At 38.8% G+C, this 21,922-nt stretch overlaps 1 protein-coding gene across 1 annotated transcript in view; it reads right to left on the bottom strand.

Annotated features, from left to right (window-relative positions):
* Nucleotides 1–21,687, bottom strand: part of eif2b3 (eukaryotic translation initiation factor 2B, subunit 3 gamma) — a 36,355-nt gene extending 14,668 nt beyond the window's left edge. The window contains exons 1-5 of the mRNA XM_004542648.4: nucleotides 21,376–21,687; nucleotides 18,788–18,950; nucleotides 17,064–17,218; nucleotides 5,331–5,490; nucleotides 5,075–5,186 (exon numbers count right to left, since the gene is read on the bottom strand). Of these exons, the coding sequence (XP_004542705.1) occupies nucleotides 5,075–5,186; nucleotides 5,331–5,490; nucleotides 17,064–17,218; nucleotides 18,788–18,935 (575 nt within the window). The 5' untranslated portion in view covers nucleotides 18,936–18,950; nucleotides 21,376–21,687. The remainder of the gene's footprint in view (nucleotides 1–5,074; nucleotides 5,187–5,330; nucleotides 5,491–17,063; nucleotides 17,219–18,787; nucleotides 18,951–21,375) is intronic.
* Between the last annotated feature and the right edge of the window lie 235 nt (nucleotides 21,688–21,922).

Here is a 21,922-nt window from a genome sequence, read left to right as displayed (position 1 = left end):
CTTCTGACGATGCTGTCTGTGTTGAGTGCTCAGTGGATCTGCGCTCAACAGTGCAGCCTAGGCGGAGTAGTCGAACGCAGATTCACTGAGCGCAGGGCAAGCTAGCGAGACAGAAGTTAAGCTCTCCTTGCAACATGGCAAATTAAACCTCCCCCACCCTAATTCAGATCTGGCGTTTGGAACTATTTTGGTTTTCATGTGACGTATGACCCTGAAGGTTTACGTGTCATGGACTAAAGTAAAACAGTATGTTGGATGTGCCACGCAATGCTCAATTACATTGGTGGGAACTAGTGCGTTAGCGCAGTTAGCTTGTTAACGTGTTCGCCGTCCAGCCCCACGCACGGGGCGATCCGCGGTAGCTCGTTAACGGAGATTTGCCGTGTTGTGGCGTTAACGTCATTTCAATGAGATTTACGCTGACAACACTAGTGGGAACACAACGAATATGACTGCACATTTACTCCAACATCATCCTAGTGCAAAGACAAGTGGAAGCAGACAAAAACAACAAGCAGGCATGCTACAAGCTTTACCTGAGTCATTTAGACAGCTGTTAGCACATGATTCTCCTTATGGGGACCTGATATGTTTAATATTCTGCTGAGAATATAGCCCAGAAGAAGCGTATAGTATAGCTTTTATTTTGGAAAGAGACATTTCTCTGTAATAAACTCTCTTTTCCAAAGAGAGTTTATTACAGATAGATTTACTTTTTTATTACTTTGTTGTTTCAGCAACATTAAATTTAAAAACTGTACGTTTGAGTTAAAATATATATTTACAATTTTAATAAATGACAAATTAAAAAGGCATGAACATTTTTTGTATCGAAAAAATATCGAACCGTGACACCAAAGTATCGAACCGAACCGTGAATTTTGTGTATCGTTGCACCCCTACTATGTATATATATATATGACCAAGATTTAGTGAATGTTTAAAAAAAAAAAAAGAGAGAAAAAGAAAAAAGTGTTATTTTGATCATTTTAACTGATTTGAACTGAAACTGGGTTTTTTTCTCCTCATACACACAACTAATAATTTAAACTGCAATTTTTTTAAAACAGCAATAAAAGAAATGAGGAGAAAAATATCTGTGGTGACCCCACAGGAGCCATCCAAAAGATCTTCTCGACAAGCTTTCCCCTCCCACCTCAAACACCAGGCTTACAGTATAACTGGAGTGACTCGGGAGGATTACTTAGTCTCACACACACACACACACCAGATGGTAAAAGCTCTAAATCAAACTCGGTGCGTGTCTGTCTGTGTTGAGGTATTTTATTAAAAAGCATAAAAACACATGTTCACTCTCACACACAGTCATGCTCTACGGGTGTCCCAGGTGTAAGTCTCTGTGTGGCTATCGCATACATAAAGTAAAACTCATCAGAACACCCAGCATGTGACATCACTGTTTAGCACCTGCAGACGGGCAAGAGACAGAGCCTTGGATAATTGGGTTATGAATGACGATGTGTGTGTGTGTGTTTGTAGGTTAAGAACAGGTGCCCTGAATCATAATAAAAATATGTTAGTAGCCATAAAAAGCAGCACAGTAGGTACAAGTATCACCATATCAAGACTGTTGCAGTATAAAACCAAAACATATTAACTTTTTTTAAGGGGGCCTCGTTAAAATAATTTTGAGGTCCATATGTTTTTATTCTGGGAATCTATTATAGCAGCTTTGCATGATCACCAATTCAAAACAAGTCCTTATTTTCCCTCATACTGAGCCTCGGTTTAACTACTTAGCTCGTCTTCCTCAAAGTCAACTTTCTTTGATTGCCTGTAACTGACAAACTGAACATTTGAACAACACCTTTGGGGGGTCTGCATATGCCATGTTAAGAAAATCCCTTCCCCTTGACATACCGCAGACCCAAGAGCAGAAAAAACTGTTGGAAACAGAGTTTTTAAGAGGAGTCTGAAGCATGAGCACACTAACTACTTCTACACATGCTGACTTTGAAATGTTCGTGTTTAATGAGTACGCACCATTGTAACAGTACATATATTACCCGAACATTAGTAATCAAGTTGCCTTTCCTAACAACAGCATCATGTGATTTCTGGTTGCTGCGAGTGCTGTAGAGCTCATTGTCGAAGGGAGCAGGAATTTAGTGCCTCTGCAGGCAGGGATGACTCAACTGTTGGATTAATGACTGACTACTAAAGTACCACTAAAGTCCTCAGTGGGAGAGAGGAGTCACATCTCTCGCTCTCAAACACACACAGCATAATGTCTTATTTAGTTACAACTAAAACCCCACAGCGGATGGTGAGTCAGATGCAGCAGAATGACCGTTAATACCCTCATTAGTCAGGTTTTCACAAGAGCCAACAGTGCTGAAGGGCTTTTTAAAAAAACAATTTAACCACTCCTCCAAAGCAAAATTTGCGATTCTCGTAATATTAAACTAGCCCCATAGATGCTTTCTCAATTGAATTCACATATCTGATCTTGTGTTGCAAGCCTACAGTGCGCATGGCTCTGCAAGTGCAGTCAGACTAATGTTGATAGCTGTCACTCCTGTGCAAACACACTCATTATGTGGGACCATTGATACATATGTTTAGTAAATTTAGTACAAGGATCTTTGGAAGGGAAGTTATTTAATTTTTTTTAAAAGGTACTTTGTGTAATATTTGTGTTTATTGGCTTTTAGCCCCACGTGTGCCATCATTAGTAACAGATGTAAGTAACTCCGAGTCTGTTTTGCTGAAGATCACTGCAGTTGATCTGACCTAAGCTTCCTTGCCTTTCCTTTATACACTTACTGGCCACTTGTTAGGCACTACATGCTAGTACTAGGATACTCTTTTGATTTCAGAATTGCATTAGTTATTTGTGGCACAGATTCAACAAGGTCCTGGAAAAATGCCCCAGTGATTTCCATATCGTCATGATAGGATCACACAGCTGTGGTAGATTTATCAGCTGCCCATCCATCATGTGACTCTCTTGTTCACTACATCTCTTGACTTGAGTACAGTGAGCTTGCTATCATGTTCAAGAAACCAAAGTTTATTTGTGCTTTATGGCATGGATGTTATCGCTGTCAGAAGCAGCAATTAGAAAATGCATACACTCTGGTCACAAGGGGATGGACATACTAAGCAGGTAAGCAGTGGCATATTAGCACTGCTCAGTTTTAGCATCAACAAGCCATTCTCTGCGAAATCTACAGATGCTTGTGTGAGAAATCCCAGAAGGTCAGCAGTTTGTGAAATACTCAGATCAGCCAGTCTGGCACCAAAAACCATGTCCCATTCAAAAACTTCTACATTAACTTTCTTACCCGTTCTGATGCTCAGTATGGACTTCGAAAAGACGTCTTGACCATGTCTGCATCCCCAAATGCATTGTTTTGCTGCCATGCGATAGGCTAATCACATATCTGCATTAAAGATCAGCTGAACAGGCGCACCTAAAGTGTATGTCATAATTTTAAAACCTCCCAAAAACCCAAAACTAGCTGCTAAACTTGGGGCTTTGCTTGTTTTGCTTGAAACGTTCTAGTTTTCCGAACTATCCTGTTAAATCAGCAGATTAATACACAGTCAACCATTTCTCCAGACCTACATCCACAACATTCTGACAGGTGGAGCCTAATGTATGAGAGGAAGCTCTGCTGGATTCCTTTCACACCGTTTAAGCGATTTCCAGGTCAAACAATCTCACATGTGCAGAATGTTTTGAGCTAACACACCTCAACCATGTGGAAACTATAGAGAAGGAAAGGGAAGAGAAATTACAGAGAGGCTGAGGCAGAACAAGCATGGAGACTGTAAGAACAGATGGTTGGTTGTGTGGAGGGATGCACACAACAAGAACTGGTTCAATGAAGTGAATGAAGTGGAAAATTAAACGGACGCCAGTCAATGAAGAAATTCAGGGGGTTGCACTCACCGATTCATTTTTCTTTCACTAACGTTCCACAGAAACTGAAAAGAACCAACTGCAAAAGATACTACAGGTGTGAAATGTTAATGTGTACAAATGTAACACGAATACGAACATTTAATATCCAAAAGACGCTTCATAACCTGTATGTACAGTACGTGTAAGCTGTGACTACTCTGTGGGTGATACTGCTTTTGAAAACAGTCAGGTAGCTACAGGTGGGAAACAGGAATCCATACTCTGGCATTTACTCTGCTTACTACCTCAGGCAAAAAATAATTTTGTGTGGGTGTGTGACATGCGAGCGTATAAATGATCAGAGGTGCTTTCAGTGTTGGAAGTCTTTCAGTATAAGCTGTAAATGTTTAGCTGTGGGCTCAATAGGTTTCCATAACACTGTGACAATGTGTGACTGTTTTCTCTCCATCAATGTCCGCCTCGAGGTTGTGTTATGCGTTCATATAAGCATTTCTGAGTTTATGAAATAAGACAGAATGTGTGTGTGTGTATATATGTTAGTGTGTGCCTCAAGAGTTTCTCTGTGCAGAGAAGCATGCGAGCAGCTGCTCTGGCCCCCCTCTTATTGGCCAGAATTTACTGTGTCTTTGGCTCCATGAAGTATTTACGAGCTCCCAAAACACCCGCTTTCACACATACATGCATTTTAGGAGTTCGAAACAAAAACCTACCTAGAACACTCTTCCTGTAACAAAAATCCCACACAGCCACCACAGAACCTTCGCCCTAAAACACACCGACTCTGATTAGAAACTTAAACATCTGCTTTGCCAGAGCTAAGAACCTACAGATGTACAGAACACGTCACCATCAGGCAAACCTCCAAAGTCTGATCCACGCATGGAGGAATAAGAACCTGCACGAGAACACGTGCCGCACATGCTCAGCAACTTATAAAGTGAACACTGATTTGCTTTGGTTAACAAACCGTGCTGTGGACAGCTGTCATTCCACTAATACAGAAGAATCAGGAGCCTTTAAGAAGACAGAGACCCCTTTGAAGTGAACAAAAACAAAGACTCAACAGTGAAATGATTGAATGAAAGTGGATAACCAATCAGAAATGAGTAGATTTTCACATATATGTATAATTTCTAATGGCTCATTTGGACATATAAATAAGCAATGTGTGGTTAGACTTACTTCCTCATAATGGATTTCCTGATTGATAGTCCGTCCTCAAGATCGGCCTCATTGGCCATGAAGAGCAGTCTCTTTCCTGACTTATCAACACCAACAAAGTCTCTCTGCTCAGCTGGGGAAAAATACACAACATATACTATTAATACAAAAAAAAAAAAATTGCCCAGTTAAACCACTGCAGGGAAAAAAAAATTATAGATTACATAAACAGCAGATGCAAAATGGTCTCATTTTCTAAGATTTATTTTCATTTTACCTGTCTTTTTCTTGCCCTTCTGGCCTGGGACGGTCTCTGTGAATTCGTGGGCTTTGCTCATTAGCATGGCCATTGTTGCGTTGTGCGCCCGGAACAGATCGACCACCTCGTGAAGCGCTACGTCTGTTATCAAGTCACAACTCAACACCAGGATGTCGGTCTTAAGAGAAAGATTTGAAAGAAAATCACAGTGATCTATTCATGCTGATGTATTTACTTGACAGCGCAACGGTAAGACACAACAGAATGTCTAACATAATGAACCTGACGTGGTTTGGTGGGACTAGGATTACTTTACTAAGCATAAAGAGGCTTTTGACAGGAGCTTGCAGGCACACACACAAAACTCTGAAACAGACACAGAAATGGCTGAAATACAGTTGGCAGGGTGAAGCATTTAGACTATTGTATACATAAACTTTATTTCCGCAAGTGCTTGTTGGCCCTTTGTTAAAGTGACTTAAAGTCTGATTACAGAGAGTAGTGAGTAATGATTTCTGCTGTTATTCACCATCTCTGTTTGAGAATATACAATTTCTCTTCTGATTTTGTTGTTTGACATTATGTTTTAATACGAAAGCAATATAAGTTGCCTTGTTATGCAATAGGTTATAGCTTATAAAGGTAAAAAAAATTATACTTGAGTAGCTCAGTTAAACGGTAAATTAAAAAAAAAAAATTAAACCAAAAAGCACAGATCTAAATAAAACAGGAAGGAGCCTGAATCAAAAGGGAATAAAGGTATTGTGGTATAAGGTAGTGAAGAGTTTCTGCATCTGTCTTCATGGAAACAAAGCTGAACCAGATGTCAGACAAAAAGTTCAGCTGCTGATCTAGTAAAAAGCGCAGAGGTGGTGCGAAGAAATTACTCAGCAACTTTTGACAACAAAAGTTATCTCCAGACACTTTATGCTGTAAGCCAAGAACCCTACAACAGTGAGTTACACAAATCCCAGAGTACCTGTTTTTTCTTTGCTCCCTTCCCTTCTCCATTCATTCAGGTCTGAGAGACAGAATCCATAAACAGTGAGTGTAACTATATTTTTCTGCTGTTTCTCTTTGCTTGGATCTAAGCAGACAATTCAATTCATAAACACGTGGTCTTCGTCAAATTACTTTGGTATTAATTTGTGATACTTCTAAGATTTCTGAAGTCCTTAAAACCTTGCTCTATTTTTCACCTAAAAGCCCACAGCAGATCGAAATGACAAAAAAGTCTCAACAGGTGATTAAACTACAGATGTTAAAAACAGGAACTGTAACAAAAACAAAACGGCCCAGTCTGTATTGTGATTATATACACTGAACAATATTTCTGGCATAACAAATTAATGCTTTCTATCAGGTCTTTAACATTGCTGGTAATACGTTACACTATGTCACAGTCTATACATTTTAATAAAATGTTATGCAACAAGCCTACTGCTCTTCCAGTAAGCCATTTATGCTAGTTTTACTCTCTCTAATTACTGCAAATGAGTAGTTTTACATCTTTCAAAAGCTTTGAATTTGTATAAAAGAGAAATTACATGTGATTGGGACATTTGTTTAAATCTTTTGCAATCTCACAATTTTCTATTTTTTGTTTGAAGTGCTTGAAAACGCCTGACAAATTAGACATCTGTCCTGTTTAGTTTTCAGTGTGTGTACGCAGTTATCTCTCTGAAAAACCTGCCTTAAATAAAGGAAGATTAACTCCACCCTGTGTTTACATCCACATGCTAAGTCTTGCCCATATTTGAGTCTTTTTTTTTTTTTTTTTAAATCATGCTGCACTCACTGCATTCAGTGACACAATATCACATAACTCCCTTATCCTTCTCCATTTTACCCTGGCTGGCTGGTTTTAAGTACATTTCTGTGAACTGATCCACATAAAACACTGCTCTAACGTTACACACAGGCAGAGAAAACCAGCCAGCGTTCAACAAAATGCACTTGAGCTTAAAACAGAGCCCACATTTTTTTTTGAGAAAAGTCTTATTTTAGAAGATGACTATCTTAAACTAGTATCAGTATCCCTACTATCTAACCACATGTAAATCAATACATGTTTGGAAACACAAATAAATATGCAGCTGTGAATTCCAGTTGACGTATCACTTGCTCTTATGGCGAGAGCAAAAGCAGTACCTGTCATTTGAACTGTTCTCCACTGTCTAAATGTGTGTTTGCATGTGGGTGCAGCCACATTTGTGTCTGTGTGCGGTATCTATCTGTCTGTCAAGAGATGAAGGCTGTCAGCATAGGGACTAATCCCACCATTAGCACCAGCAGCCTTAACGACAGAGACATTATTGCTCTGTTTGTGAAGGAGAACACAGAGTGAGAGAGAGGGGATAAGGAAGAAAAACACATGAGCAAAGAATCCACAGACTGTCAAACAAAAGAAAGAAAAGGAAAGATTACAGTGAAGTTGTTTTTAAAAAAGTATTTATATAGAATAAATGTAATATATTATCTGGTTTAAAAAAGGATCAAAGTATGTAGAGTATGAGATCAAGGGTCAAGTTGACCTAGATTTACATGCAACTCTAATCTTGACCCGGCGACAGGAAGCTGCCACAGTAAAATTGAAGGTGCCTGCAAGAGATCTCCTGACTCCTGAGACTCTGAGACCTTTCAGCTCTCTCCTCGCTCTATCACAGACTGATAAGCTCGCACACATGTTCAGAAACAGAGCACTCTCACACAGCCACACACATTAAATGGACAAAGGCGTGCTTGCTTCATTCACACATGCACGCACGCAGGCGTACACTCAGAGGCGACAGCCGAGTGGAGTCAGCTGGAGAGGCAAAGACACTTTGGCCTTTCAACAGCCAGGATCACTGGACAGGTCAGGACCACACACACTGGTGCACAAGCAATCACACACAGATTCGGATTTGTCCTAGTGGTAACTGACTTCAATCCAAAACTAGTGCTTGCACAATCCTGACCCGTTTCAAGGACACTTTCTTTGTTGTATGAGGTATGAATCCACCAGTAAAGGCTGACATTCACAACTTTGTTATTTACAAGTTACAAAATTCAGCAATGTCACGTACATAAAGAAAGCTATGATGTATATAATAAACAAAGAAAGTATGAAACAGAGATTCAGGCTTCATCCAATTCCCATGAGAAGACAGCAGCAGGGAGAATTTCATGGTTTGATTCAGGAGTTGAAGCTCTATCATGACTGCTTTTGTAAATATTTCACCTTTTTCAAAGAACCGATTCGCCCAGAGCAGCGTTTAGCTGCGTGTCGGAGGTAAAATAATATTATTTTACTATTTCCATATAATTGTATATTCAGTACCAGTGAATGTTTTGAGCTACAGTGCACTTGTTGGTATACTGAAGTATACTTTATGGTATACTGCAGTATGAAAACTGACAATACTTTCGCTCAGCTGCATGCATGCATGCACGCCAGTCAGACTTTTTACCACACTTCCAATAAAAACAGTCTATTTGTTCAATCTCTTTTATATTTTGATTCCTCAAAGGATTTTTGAAGCTAAGAACTTGAAATGACTCGGCTATGTGACACTGGTCATCAAGTCAGTGTAGGTTTGAAGGATACACAAGCTTTGACTAATGTGTTCATCATAAAAAAAACAAAAACAAACCACTGAATATTTTCCATCACCCTGGGATAAAAGTAATGTCGGTCACTTTTAACATGTACAAGTCTTGCCTGGTCTTCTTAAGATTATGAAGTTTCAACATTGCAGTTCAGTGAAAAAACAGAGAAAATGCACATGGAGTAAGGGTGTGGAGCAAGACTGTTGAAAGAGGGAAAGAAATAAAAAAAGACACATCTAAGCATGTTTGCTGTGCCGCTTTCATGAAAAGCCTCAGTCCCATCTCTCACTCCTCTCTTTCTTCACCTTTTGTGTCAAGTCTTACAGGCTGACTAACAGATGTGGACCAAAGGTGAAGCCTTGAATCACAAACTCCAATGTATATATAGCTGTTTTAGTTCATACGCGCTCATTATACCAGGTGATTAAGCCTCAACGATAATAAAAATGTCAAAGAGGCTTTTGGCTTACAAAGCAAAACGTGCATGCAAAGTACTCCTTTCACTAGTTTGGCTTATTGTGAAAGAACTCAGCATTAATCAGCATATCCGTCCACTTTTGTGTAACCTCACTGTTTGCAGAGTGAACAAAATAAAAAATGCTCCCTGTAATCTCTCCTTTCAGTGTTCGAGAGAAATGGCCGACTGTGCTCACCCAGAGCACACACCAATTCCTGTAACTATTTTGTTTGATCGGTTACACCAAATCCCCTCATGGAAGGGTGTTTGCATCAAGATGTGTGAGTGTCTACACTGTGCGCAGGCTTCGGTTTGACAGATTGAGTGATCTCTGTGCGGGGATTTGGCAGGCCATGGTTACAGTTCCTCACTCATCACCTTGCAGTGTGTGAGTGTTTGTAACTCAATGCCTCTCATCCAGCTGGCTGCTCAAAGGATTAGAAACTCAACGATTCTCAATGAGAGCATGCTGAAGCTAGTTCTGCCTAAGTGTGTGAATATTTGTACATGTGGTAATTCCAAGCATCTATTAAAAGGACTAATCTAGCTAAGAAAATAACTAGAATCTGTACACCAATTCAAAGGGGAAAAAAGAAAAACGATTAAAGCCATTTGACCAAAAGAACTGAAAGACTGATCATGTTGTAAAGAATGAATGTCAGAAGGACATTTTTATCTTCGATTGTACAGACAGGCACAAAATAAAGAAAAAAAACCCTGAAAGCTTTATCATTACAGTGAGAGCATTTAGTGCCTTTGCTACACTGTGAGGAGTATTTTGCTGGCAACTTGAATGTAAAGCTGTTTTCAATGATCAGCTTTATCCATGATTTAACATTTCTGTCTTGAGAAGAGCCACTCTCTTTTCAGGACAATAACACCCAGAGAATCACGTGGAATCACTAGATTTTTAACCCATTTGAATATCTATGCAACATGTCAAGTGTGGCCGACCAAAAAGATTACTGTATTTTCCACATTATAAGGCGCACTTAAAATCCTTTAATTTTCTCAAAAATCGACAGTGCGCCCTATAATAATAGTTAAAAACTGTCTAAATTCTTTCATCTTTAATAAAATGATCAGCGTTGCTGCTTTACCAGGTGTAACAATTAAATTTAACATGCAGGCATCCATGAAAACAGAATTTATTAAATTTAACAGAGTTAGAAGTTAGCAGGAAGTTAGCTTGCTAGTTTCCACCTAAACATGATATAGCATGTTCTGATTGAGAGATTTCTGAAAAAATTAAAACACACAGCTCTGCTTTCGATTAATGCGCCTTATAATCCGGTACGCTTGATGTATGAAAACAGACCTGTGCATCGACATTGCACCTTATTATCCAGTGCGCTTTATGGTCCGAAAAAATACGGTAATTGTAGTGATTGAGGCTCTAAAACAACAGTCTTACATCAGATTGTGATAGAGATTTCAAGATGACTGTTTGTGACCTGACCTGGGACCAGAGATGGGCAGTAACGCGTTACTTGTAACGCGTTACTGTAATCTGATTACTTTTTTCAAGTAACGAGTAAAGTAAGGGATTACTATTGCAAAAACGGTAATTAGATTACCGTTACTTCCCGTAGGAACGCTGCGTTACTGCGTTACTAAAACCGTGATTTCTTTGCGAGAATGTCTCACGACAGTGACAACAGCTGTGTGCAGATCAACAATGGATCACATATCGATTGTGGGAGAGAGTATGAGCGTGCAGCATTTAAAGCGTGGAAGTACTGACCTTACTTTGAGTTTGATTCCATAAAAAGTGACAAAAACATTAGCGTCCATCGTGCGTGGGAAGAAAACTTCTTTTTACAGCGAAAAAAACCCCTAAACTTCCAAGCAAGCACCGAGTGCGCAACGACGTAATGCACAACTGACCGCGGCACACCTGCACCAAGGTAAACCTCCGCCTACCCCTAGTCCTGCTTTACAGGTGAAAATAGAGCAACAAGACCGCTGAGTCTTTGACTTTATTTTTTTTCTGCTGTGTTTTACTTGCATCTATTTGAAAGACTGAGTGTAAACACAAAAAATATTTTATTTTATGTGCTGGAATGTGTAGAAAATAGGTTTAAATGTTAAACTAATTTATTCAAGTCAGAGAATGTTGCATATAATTAAATTTTTGCTTGATGCATAGAGTTAAAAGATTAAAACTGATAAAACAAGTTAAAAAAAAGAGACTTTTCCATTTGATTACATTTTGTATGATGGATTATGCAGAAAAAGTAGAATTGGGCTGAAAGATCTATCGCTTTATCACCTATTCAGGTTGTAAATCGTGTTTTTAAAAAGTAACTAAGTAACTAAGTAATTAATTACTTTTGAAAATAAGTAATCAGTAAAGTAACGGGATTACTTTTTTGGGGAAGTAATCAGTAATTAGTTACTGATTACTTTTTTCAAGTAACTTGACCAACACTGCCTGGGACAAAGTTAAAGAAGCTACAACTCACATTGTAACTGAAACTATAGCCTGCTAGGGTTATCAAAATACTAGAATGTCAAACTTACCGAAATGCAGTGTAAAAAAAAAAAAAAAGCACAGGGGGAAAAAGATTAGAACAATACAAACTTTACCAACTTAATAACACATGGCTAATATAGGAACTGTGAGGAACTGCTTATAGTTAAATGACTAACGTTAATGTGTGTGTGTCAGTCAGGCTAACGTTTATGAGTATGTAATACTTTACTCTTTGTAAAGACTTGTTCAGTCTTGGGGTGCTGGTATAACTCATTGGGTTGAACAGTCAAACCAAATGCCTAAAGGCCACCCTGTGCCATTTCCTGCATGTCCATGCTTTCTCCCTCCTTTCCTTACTACTCTAGTCTCCTGTCACGAAAAAAGGCTAAAAAAACCCTCTAAATTAATCTAAATAAAGTTGTCCAGTGTTGCTAATGTCAAATATTTCAGCTGCTAGTGAGGAGAGGTGCTGGGTGAAGTGTGTCAACTAGAGGAGGCAAAGACTGCACTGGTGGTAATGATACTGATACAAATGAGTAATTTGATAGTAATTTTTAGTATCTGAGAATTGATTTTTTTGACAACCCTACTACGCCCTACATCTACTTATCATCCAGTAGGAATGTAGCATGTAATGATGCTTAGTGTTGGGAATGGAAATTCCTGGAAATATTAGGATCCTGTGGTTTTTCTTCCTTTTAAGATTAAGGGTGGGCGATATTGTTTCAGATTGTTCCTCTTTTCTATATGTTGATAATTAAGTGGTTCTGGTATTGTGAAATTAGTTGACTCTTCTAATAATCTAGCTTTTTACTACAAGCTACACTCGTATGCCTTTCTAAGTATCAAGCAAACACATTCACCCACCTGCACATACACACTCTTTGGGAATTTGCCAAAAAGGAGGAGCGAGGGATCAAACTAGCGCTGAACGATATATCGCATTTGCGATAATATCGCGACATGATCAAGTGCAATTTTCTAACCGCAAAGGCTGCGATTATACTCTGGACATGTCCAAATTCATGGGCTGCATCCTCCTGAGGCCGCATTTGTAGACCGATTACGTCACAGCGACGCACCGAAGGCTGTCCAAATTACTACCATATCCCAGAATTCATAGCGCGGCCCAGCCAAACTCCAGTTTCCAGCAATGGCGGCCGCTACTAAGTTTTAAAATTACTCATACTAATCTTTCTGGGTCACAAAATAAACTTTTAACATATTTTCAGGCGAGAAAGTAGTTGTGTAAACATCAAATATCTGCTCGGTTTATCAAGATATCCCATATTTGCAAAAGTGCTTCGACGTTTTCAGAGGCGTCTGCTACCCACCAGCTCGACAGCTAGCCGGGAGCTCGAGGGTTACTGATGCGGCCGAGAACGGCACAACTCCCGGCACATCATTTTCAGATCACCGCGGAGTTTCGCTGCTCGGGTTAAACGTAATATATAAGTCACTTAGACAACCTAAAAATGTTATTGTTGGGCTTTTTTCAGTGTTTTGTTTGTTCGTGAGTAAATCGGTTTGGCTGATATTAAAGTTATTAGATTAGATAAAATAAAACTTTATTAATCCCCCGGGTGGGTTCCTCCTTGGTTTTCACACAGCTGACTAAACGTCAAACAGAAAACTTATTAAACAGAAGTATGAGACAGTCGAGAATTTACACCAGTGTCTGGTTATATTTTAGATAGCAAGAAGCAGACGGCCGAGTTTATTAAACTCCACCGAGACAGCGGTGACGCTAATCAGAAGGCTAGACCGTCCAATTTCACGCCTTTAAACTTTAAAGGCGTGTTTGTGTGTGTGTTTATACAATTGCTATTATGTTTGCACTTTATGTGTAATGTTACTGACTGCAGAGATCAGTAAGATGTGTGTATTTTTTATTTATTAGTTTTATTTATTTAATATTATTTTTTAATTGAATGACTGTCTAGTAGTTCACAGATGTCGAAAAACTGAGTGTGGTAAAGCCACTGATTTTTTTTATGTATATTTCTGCAATCTGCACATTGTACTGACTTTCATTTTAATGTTTACACCAGGGTTCCTTGTCAGCACTTTATGCTCAGATGTTTGTAAGCTAAAAATAAACTATTGTGTATGTTCAAATATACTGTTGTGATTGAAGAAGTTAAATAAAAATGTCAGTCATCAATTCATGCATCACCTCATGTCATCATAACAGAGGTCTGTCTTCCAGGAAAGAACAGTTTAAAATTAATGTAATATAGTATTGGCCATACTATACGATGTATTACTTGTCTTTGTTTAATAATACAGAAGACAAAGACCTTAAAAAATAATCGCATATCGCATCGCAATCGCAATATTGGGGCAAAAAATCGCAATTAGATTATTTTCCATAATCGTTCAGCCCTAGATCAAACCCCTGACCAGAATCACAATCCAGATCAAGAATTGTGATTGTGCCAGAAAAAAAAAGTCATGATCTTCTGGCCAATCACCTACCAACACTTGGTTCAGATCATAATATAATTAAAAAAATATACCAACAAAAACTCGTCTTGATTAAATAAAGATGTGACTGGATGCAAAAGTTAATTTTGTATGGCAAAATGTTTGGACTGCATTTCTGTAACTGCCAAAAATGTGTCTTTTCTTGTAAATGTTTGAGTCAGACAGTACCGTAGATCAGCACTATTTGCCTTGCTGATTTCATATAGCATTACTGTAAATATGTATTGGCTGAAAGCCTGAAAACAACCATAAAACCTTAAATTATTGACATACGCATGAATCACAATGAATTAATTACTCAAAAGCATTCATAGTATCACCTTCATTTAAGATTTGATGAGTCTGAATTAATTGTGATTCTTAAAACTGACATTTCTAACTAAGCCAGTGGTATACAATTCTTTGATAGTAAAACAATAAACAAGAGAAATTGCTTTTGAAACACATCAGCGGCCAACCCTAACCCCAAACTAACCCTAAACTCATATAAACATGTCTTCATGGACACAAGGGGCCAGTCAGTACAATGGCATATACACAGGGTCACCATACACCCTTACATACCCAAACACAAATGTTGCACAGATGTGCATGACTGCTGCATGAGAATAAATGGTGCACTGGGTAAACTGGCAGCACAAGGAGTTTGAGTCTTAACCATGACCTCATCTGTTTAGAGTGAATCGGATGAAGGGAGGGATGGAGGGATCAGCAGGCAGGATATAGAGGGGGGTATGGAAATTGCAGTTGGGGGTCATGGATACCAAGACAGCATATGTACACGTGTGTGCCTGTGAATGTTTGTGTGTATTTTAAAAATGTGCAATGAGGTACCTCGGCGGCCTTGGCCATTCAAAGCAGGAAAAGGCATGGATCGGTGGTCAGCCCAGCAGTGTGAACGTTAGGGCTGCCACAAATGGTTATTTTGATAGTCGACTAGTCACCGATTATTTTGATAGTCGACTAGTCACCGATTATTTTTGCGATTAGTCAACTAATCAGATCATGCATCCATTGGACATACAACGTACAGCTTATTACACCAGCATGCATCTGCTCTTATATAACTATCATTAGCTTACAGCTTTAAGTGTTTAAGGTATGTGCTAACTAAAAATAAAGACAAGATGATAGTTTATTACATTTTAATGAAATTTGCAGATTGTTTCAGTGGAGTTTAATAAACTCAGCCGTCTGCTCCTTGATATCTAAAATATAACAGGACACCGGAGTATATTCCCGAGCATCTCACACTTCTGATAATCAGTTGTCTGCTTGACGTTTATTCAGCTGTGTAAAAACTATAACTTTAATCTCAGCCAAACCGATTTACTCAGGAACAAATAAAATACTAAAAAAAGCCAAACAATAACATTTTTAAGTTATCTAAGTGACTTATATATGTTTAACCTGAGTAGCGAAAGACGGCGGTGGGTTTGAAAACGATTTGCCAGGACTCCGGTGTTCTCACCGGCTCTAGTGAGCCTTGAACCCCAGCTAGCTATCGAGCTGGTGGGTAACAGACGTCTCCGAAAACGTCGGAGCGCTTTTGAAAATATGTGGTGTCTTGATAAACTGAGCAGATATTTGAGGTTTACACGGCTACACGTTTATTTTGTGACCCAGAAAGAATAATAAGAGTAATATTAAAACTAACTAGCTGCCGTCATTGTTGGAAACTGAGCTGGGCCACGCTTTGAATTCTGGGACAGAGCTTCTTCTTCTTCGGGGTTTAACGGCAGCTGACATCCTTGTAAATGCAGTGCTGCCATCTTCTGTTTCAGTCCGCTATTACACTCTTAAATCCTACTAGTTATCCCTGCGTCTTTTGGGATGTTACAAAGCTTCAAACGACGCGTTGACTATTAAATTAGTCGTCGACGATTTTGATAGTCGACTAATTGTGGCAGCCCTAGTGAATGTCCACCTAAACTTCCCCCGCAATCTTTGTCAATTTTTTACCTTACCTAAAACCTTTCTGCAATTCTTTGTATGGCTGTGACATTAAACAGAATAAAAATTTATAAATAAATAAAAAAAACTCCCTACAAAACACTGTCAATCAGAGCAATGGAGAATGGTATTACAGAGCAGAACATGCAACATGCAGTGTCTGTGGATGCAACATGCAACTCTTTACTGGCACTGCATAATAAAGCAAAACTCAAACCAATGCTTCCTGCAAATAAACAATTTAACCATAATATTTTGTTAAAAAAACACTGCAAACAGTATCCTATATTTTTGTAGACACTGGAACAAGTGTTAGGATAGTCGCAGTCATGCAGGACTAGAAACTGGAAACTAGTAACCAGTTGCTAGGGAAAAATAGTTTATTCTTCCACCATTTGGGAAATGGTTGCTAGAGGTTGCTGGGAGTCGCTTGCAAATGGGTGCTATACCAGGTTCCGCAGTTGCCCACAATTTCAGACAACGACTTGTCTGCAAACACTAGCCCCGTAGTTGCAGAGTGATAATGAAACTGTGAAAAATATGATGGAAATGTAAGCTATTCACCTTCAAAGTAATGTATAAATGTTGTGCCTTATCACTGCAAACAAAACATTTTAAAAAGGTGCTCCGGACCCTTGTGACTGAGGCCTTTAGTGTAACCCTTTCATTAATTCAGTCTGATCTAATTCATACTTATTTTCCATACATAGCAAATAAAGGTCCAAGAGATTGAGAGTAAATATGCCGCCCCCTCCCCCCCAAAAAACACCCACAAATACATACGCACCTTGATCTTTGGCTGGATGTGTCTGAGAGCATCAGCGGTACCCATGTCGCCATCTTCCTGGATAGAAACCACATCCAGTTTCATCTTCACATCCTTTATTTTAAGGTCTGTGCTCATCGCCTTCTGGACCTCTTTGGTAGTGATCACTATCACCTCTGAAAACACAGTTCACAAAAGTATCCCTTTGATTATCTTACCTTCATAAAAAAGGAGACAAGCCACAGCAGATGCTTACATGGCTATAATATGTTGTGAGCTTCAAATAAGCCACTTTTGTGTTTTTTATAAAGTTGGTAGGAACAATACTAGACCACTTTAGGAATCTAAAATGTTGTAGAATCAGTCTAGTTTAATTAGCCTTGCCTGCATTAAATGGTTTATACCGGGCATTTGCTCACTCTAGCTGTGTCAGCCTAGTAAAACCTAATTGCACAGATTTGGCTAGGAAAATGCACACTGTAAACTGCTGGCCACACAGAATGATTATGTATAGAAAGCAACTTTTATTTAACCTAGCACAGGCTTTTGTAATGAACAGCATATTGCCAAAAATAAATAAATAAATACTTTAGAAGGTCAGGCTTTCTGAGCCCCACTGCATGCTGCTGCACAAGAGTCAGAAAACTTGACTGTAAAAAAAATAGTGAGGAAATGCACACCTGACATGCTGACAATGTCAAGTTGACAAGCTGATGGAAGTACAACTAAAACAGACCAGAGCAAAATCTGACTCAATGTAAAATATTTGTAATGGTGTTAACTGAGGATTTCAGTGCCAAACAAAAGCAAAACTTTCACTGACCTTAAAGAGAATAAAGAATTACAACTGGCTTCGCTTTTACATATTTAGAGTTTGAAAAGCATAACACATTTTAAAGTAACTTGTTGTTTCTTTTAGGTATTTTGAATGTTTTAACAATGGTGAAAAACATCTAACCAGTTTTAACTCCCCAGAATTTAGAGTCCAAGTAGTTGGTCAACAACTACTTGTGTAGGATAGATCTTGCTTAAAGTCTAGTATTGCAAATTATTGCTTATCCCCCAAAACAGATAATTTATTAAACACACAGCTATAGTTTGCACTTCCCTGGATTCTGCCTGGCTTTAACACTCCAAATGATGAACCAGCAATGAAAGAAATATCATTTTTTAAGTCACAGTTGACATGATTGTAATCATAAAACCATTTTTATGACCTCCGCTGACATTCTCTCTTCATTATGTCACTGCACAAATAACTCTCTCCCTTTAAGAGTGCTCACAGTTTCTACATCAGTTTTTGTATCTGTAATTTAATCCTGACAGTACTAACATGAAAAAAAGGAGTCCTCAGTTATAATAGGAGGTGAAACTATTTTTCTTATAGGTCTGAGTTTCCACTTTTTGTTCCAGACTTTCCAAGTGGGCCACATAAACTTACTGGCAGGATTTTTGCTTCTTTACATTTTATGTGGAAACCAAGAATGACTTAGCCCTAACTTTAAGACTTCTCCCCCGCTACCACTTACACAAAGCTTACATGCAAATACAAATACAGTTGATGTGAGCTGTACGCTACAATATCAGACCTGATTTTATAACTTAAGATGACCTATAAAGCAACAAATATTTTCACATATTATGGACACCCAGACCTCTGAATAATATTTCTAATATTCAGTATCAGCTGAAATAATAGCTGAACCAAGAGATAAAGAAGCATTATATTTATTGCTAGCTCTCACCTTCAAATCCCACCTTCTCCAGAAGGTTAAGGGGATACCACATAAGGGGCTTGTTGCCAACAGGCAGCATAGCTTTGGGGGTGTTGTATGTCAGATCAGTCATACGAGAACCCCCACCCGCCGCCATCAGCACCGCTTGGAGCTCCATGTCTGCTGCAGATGGCTAAGAGAGGAGGGGACATTGTAAATGAAAACGTATAACATACAGTACTGACCACAGGTGTAGACTTAGTACTTCAACAAATTAATACAGCACTAAAATACTGTCGATAATATTTGTGTATAATACTCTGTAAAATAGTATATAAAAGCACAAAGAGTAAATTATGTTCATATTAGCAATAATGTGAGTTCCTAAATGTAAATGGACACCATGGGTAAATGGGCTATTGTACATCAGTTCAATATAGTTCATGCACAAGAGCACAAACAGATCCTTGTTAAAGAAGTCTTTTTATTACTTTAATTACTAGTTTTTAAATGCATTTAATGCTACTGTTATGTTCATTTTAAATAAAGTGTGTTCAATGTACACATATAACATACTGATGATGCTGTGTGCCTCAGCTATATACTCCAATCAGTCTTCCAAGTGACACTCCCTCTGCTCTACCCTGTTTACCGTATTCAAAAAGTCTTAGCTCACACCAGCCAAGATTGCAGGTGGCCAGTCTAACAGAAGGCTAACACAGACAGACAATCGATAATGCTCACATCCACATCTATCGTCAATTTACAAAAACCAATTAAGCTAACCCCATGAATATCTTCAGACTGTGGGAGGAACACAGAGAACATGAAAACCCCACACAGAGGCCCCAGCTGGCTAGCACACAGGAAGCTAATGACAGAAGGTTAGCAGTTTAGAGGCATTCCAGACCTGCTTCAGATGTTTAGTAGTTTGTGAAATTGCAATTTGTGGTCACGTGAACTGACACAACTGACAAGCTCTCTATGATTCATTTACTCTCAAGCCTGTGTGACTGAACAGTGATGCTAGACGGATTTTATTTTACAAAGTCAGGACATTAATGTTAGGGATCAGTGGACTCCTACTCAAAAGACTGAAACTGTGAATTCCCTAAAATACTAGTATCATCATTATGATCATCAAGAACTGTGTTTTTCTGTCTTTCATGGTATTGGCTTGATGTCACTAATGAGATCTCGTTGCTGATGGATGAGCACAGGAGTTAGCTTCTAACATTTCTGAATGTCATGATCATGCTGGCAACTAAGGCAGTGCCACATCAAAACAACCACAATAATACCAGTATAAATTTCACACAATACAAAAATGTCTTATCGCAAGTTTCTTGCTATAGCAACGCCATGCATTTACATTCCCTAGTGCACACGACGACAATGGGACAAGACTAGGCATCTCTGAGAGTGAGAATCAATGACGGTTTATTATAAACAAAAACCATACTAATAAAATATCGTAGTTCCCACTAAAAGCGAAAACAACAAACATATTTCAGCACTTGGAGGAAATACACATGGCCACACATTGTACAACCAGGCTATAAAGTAGAAGATACAGTGCAAATGTAAACAAATGGCTCCACCGAGGACCACTAGCTGTTCTCTAAATGCCAGGGAGAACAAACAGTGGATGGAAATTACATATGTGGTTATATAGTGGAATAAGCAGGACTTTAAGCAGCTGGTTAAAAGGCTGTTGAACCAACATACAACATCCAAGAATGTAATGCTATGTAATCACTACTTCAGTATCGTGCTGGTACTTCTGGTAAACCGAATAGATTCATACTTCAATCAGCATTATTGTTGGGTCTTTACCTTAAAATATAAAGCACCTTGAGGCAACTGTTGCTGAGATTTGATACTATATAAATAAAATTGAACTGAATTTAAATTAGTGTTTCATCAATGGAAAAGAAGAATGGAAAATACACTTTATTTACAGTGATGCTGATGCCTGCAAGCATCACTAAAATCTTGTTCAGAATTCTTTTCTATATCATCAGTAATACTGTTATTGCAAGTTTCACTGAAATACTGTGATTTGATTTTGAAGTTATACCGCCCAGCCCTACTGGCAGCACACAATCTGTTTCATTCACCTTCATACCAAGAGCATGCACAGCTTAATACTTGTTGAATAGACTCCTAGTGTCTTTTCCCCCCCCCCAAGCATTCAGTGGTATCGACCTTCAACACTATGATACCAGTGCATCAGCAACAAGTTTGCACAACTGTGCTTCATTGTATGTAAACAAAGATGCCTGTGCTTTATTGTAACGTACGGCACCTATGGCTGAAAATGAGGAAAAAGAGGATGAATCTGCATATTGTGTTTATCATGATGAAATATGACATCTAAAATCACGCAGTTATTTGACTCCCACAGTCACAGCTTTCTTAGTCTCAGTACAGCGTGTGCTTCACACAGCGCCTGCTCTCCTGAACGTTTATATCCAACAGACATCATGTCATCGCTGTAGTAACCACTAGCGTCAAACTGGCATGTGTGCTCAGGACATACCCTGTTGACCGAGAGCACACCCATGCTTTAAGAATTAATTCAAAGCCGAAGCACTGAGATATAAAACTTTACCTACCTGTCAGAATCCCTCCGAGCTGTTCGGCTGCCTGGAAATGACAGCGGTGCTAGACGCATGTAACTTGCCGTCAGTGTTGTTAGCACTCGGCTAAGGACTAGCAACGAGCAGTAAACGATGCCGCTTTTTTAGAGATAGATTACAACCAACCGGACACGTTTCTGAAAACCGACAGGTAACTTAAATACAAGTAAATAACAGATATTAGATTTCTCGCCAAATAATTTAACAGTAATTACGCAAAAGACGCTAAGCAACTAGCATTTTAATGATGACACCTGCGTGCCTTTAGTGAAATACGTCCGTGCGGGAAACTACTTCCTCTGTAGTATGGTTCCGATCAGAGAATAGAAGAAAAACTAGACCATGATTTGTCATAGACTAAAGTTTTTTACAGACAAGGGGAAAAGGAGGAATAGGTGTGGTTGAGAAGGACAGATCTGTTTAAAAAGAAAAAAAATCTTCACTCTGCTAGGGTATAATATCATCATGCTGGCAAGCTAAACTATGATTTATACTAAATTAATTTTCCGAGTGATGATGATGA

Source organism: Maylandia zebra, linkage group LG18 (assembly GCF_041146795.1).
Source record: "Maylandia zebra isolate NMK-2024a linkage group LG18, Mzebra_GT3a, whole genome shotgun sequence".
Taxonomy (NCBI): Eukaryota; Metazoa; Chordata; class Actinopteri; order Cichliformes; family Cichlidae; genus Maylandia; species Maylandia zebra.
The sequence above is the reverse complement of the archived record's forward strand: the minus strand, read 5'-3'. Positions and strand labels throughout refer to the sequence as shown.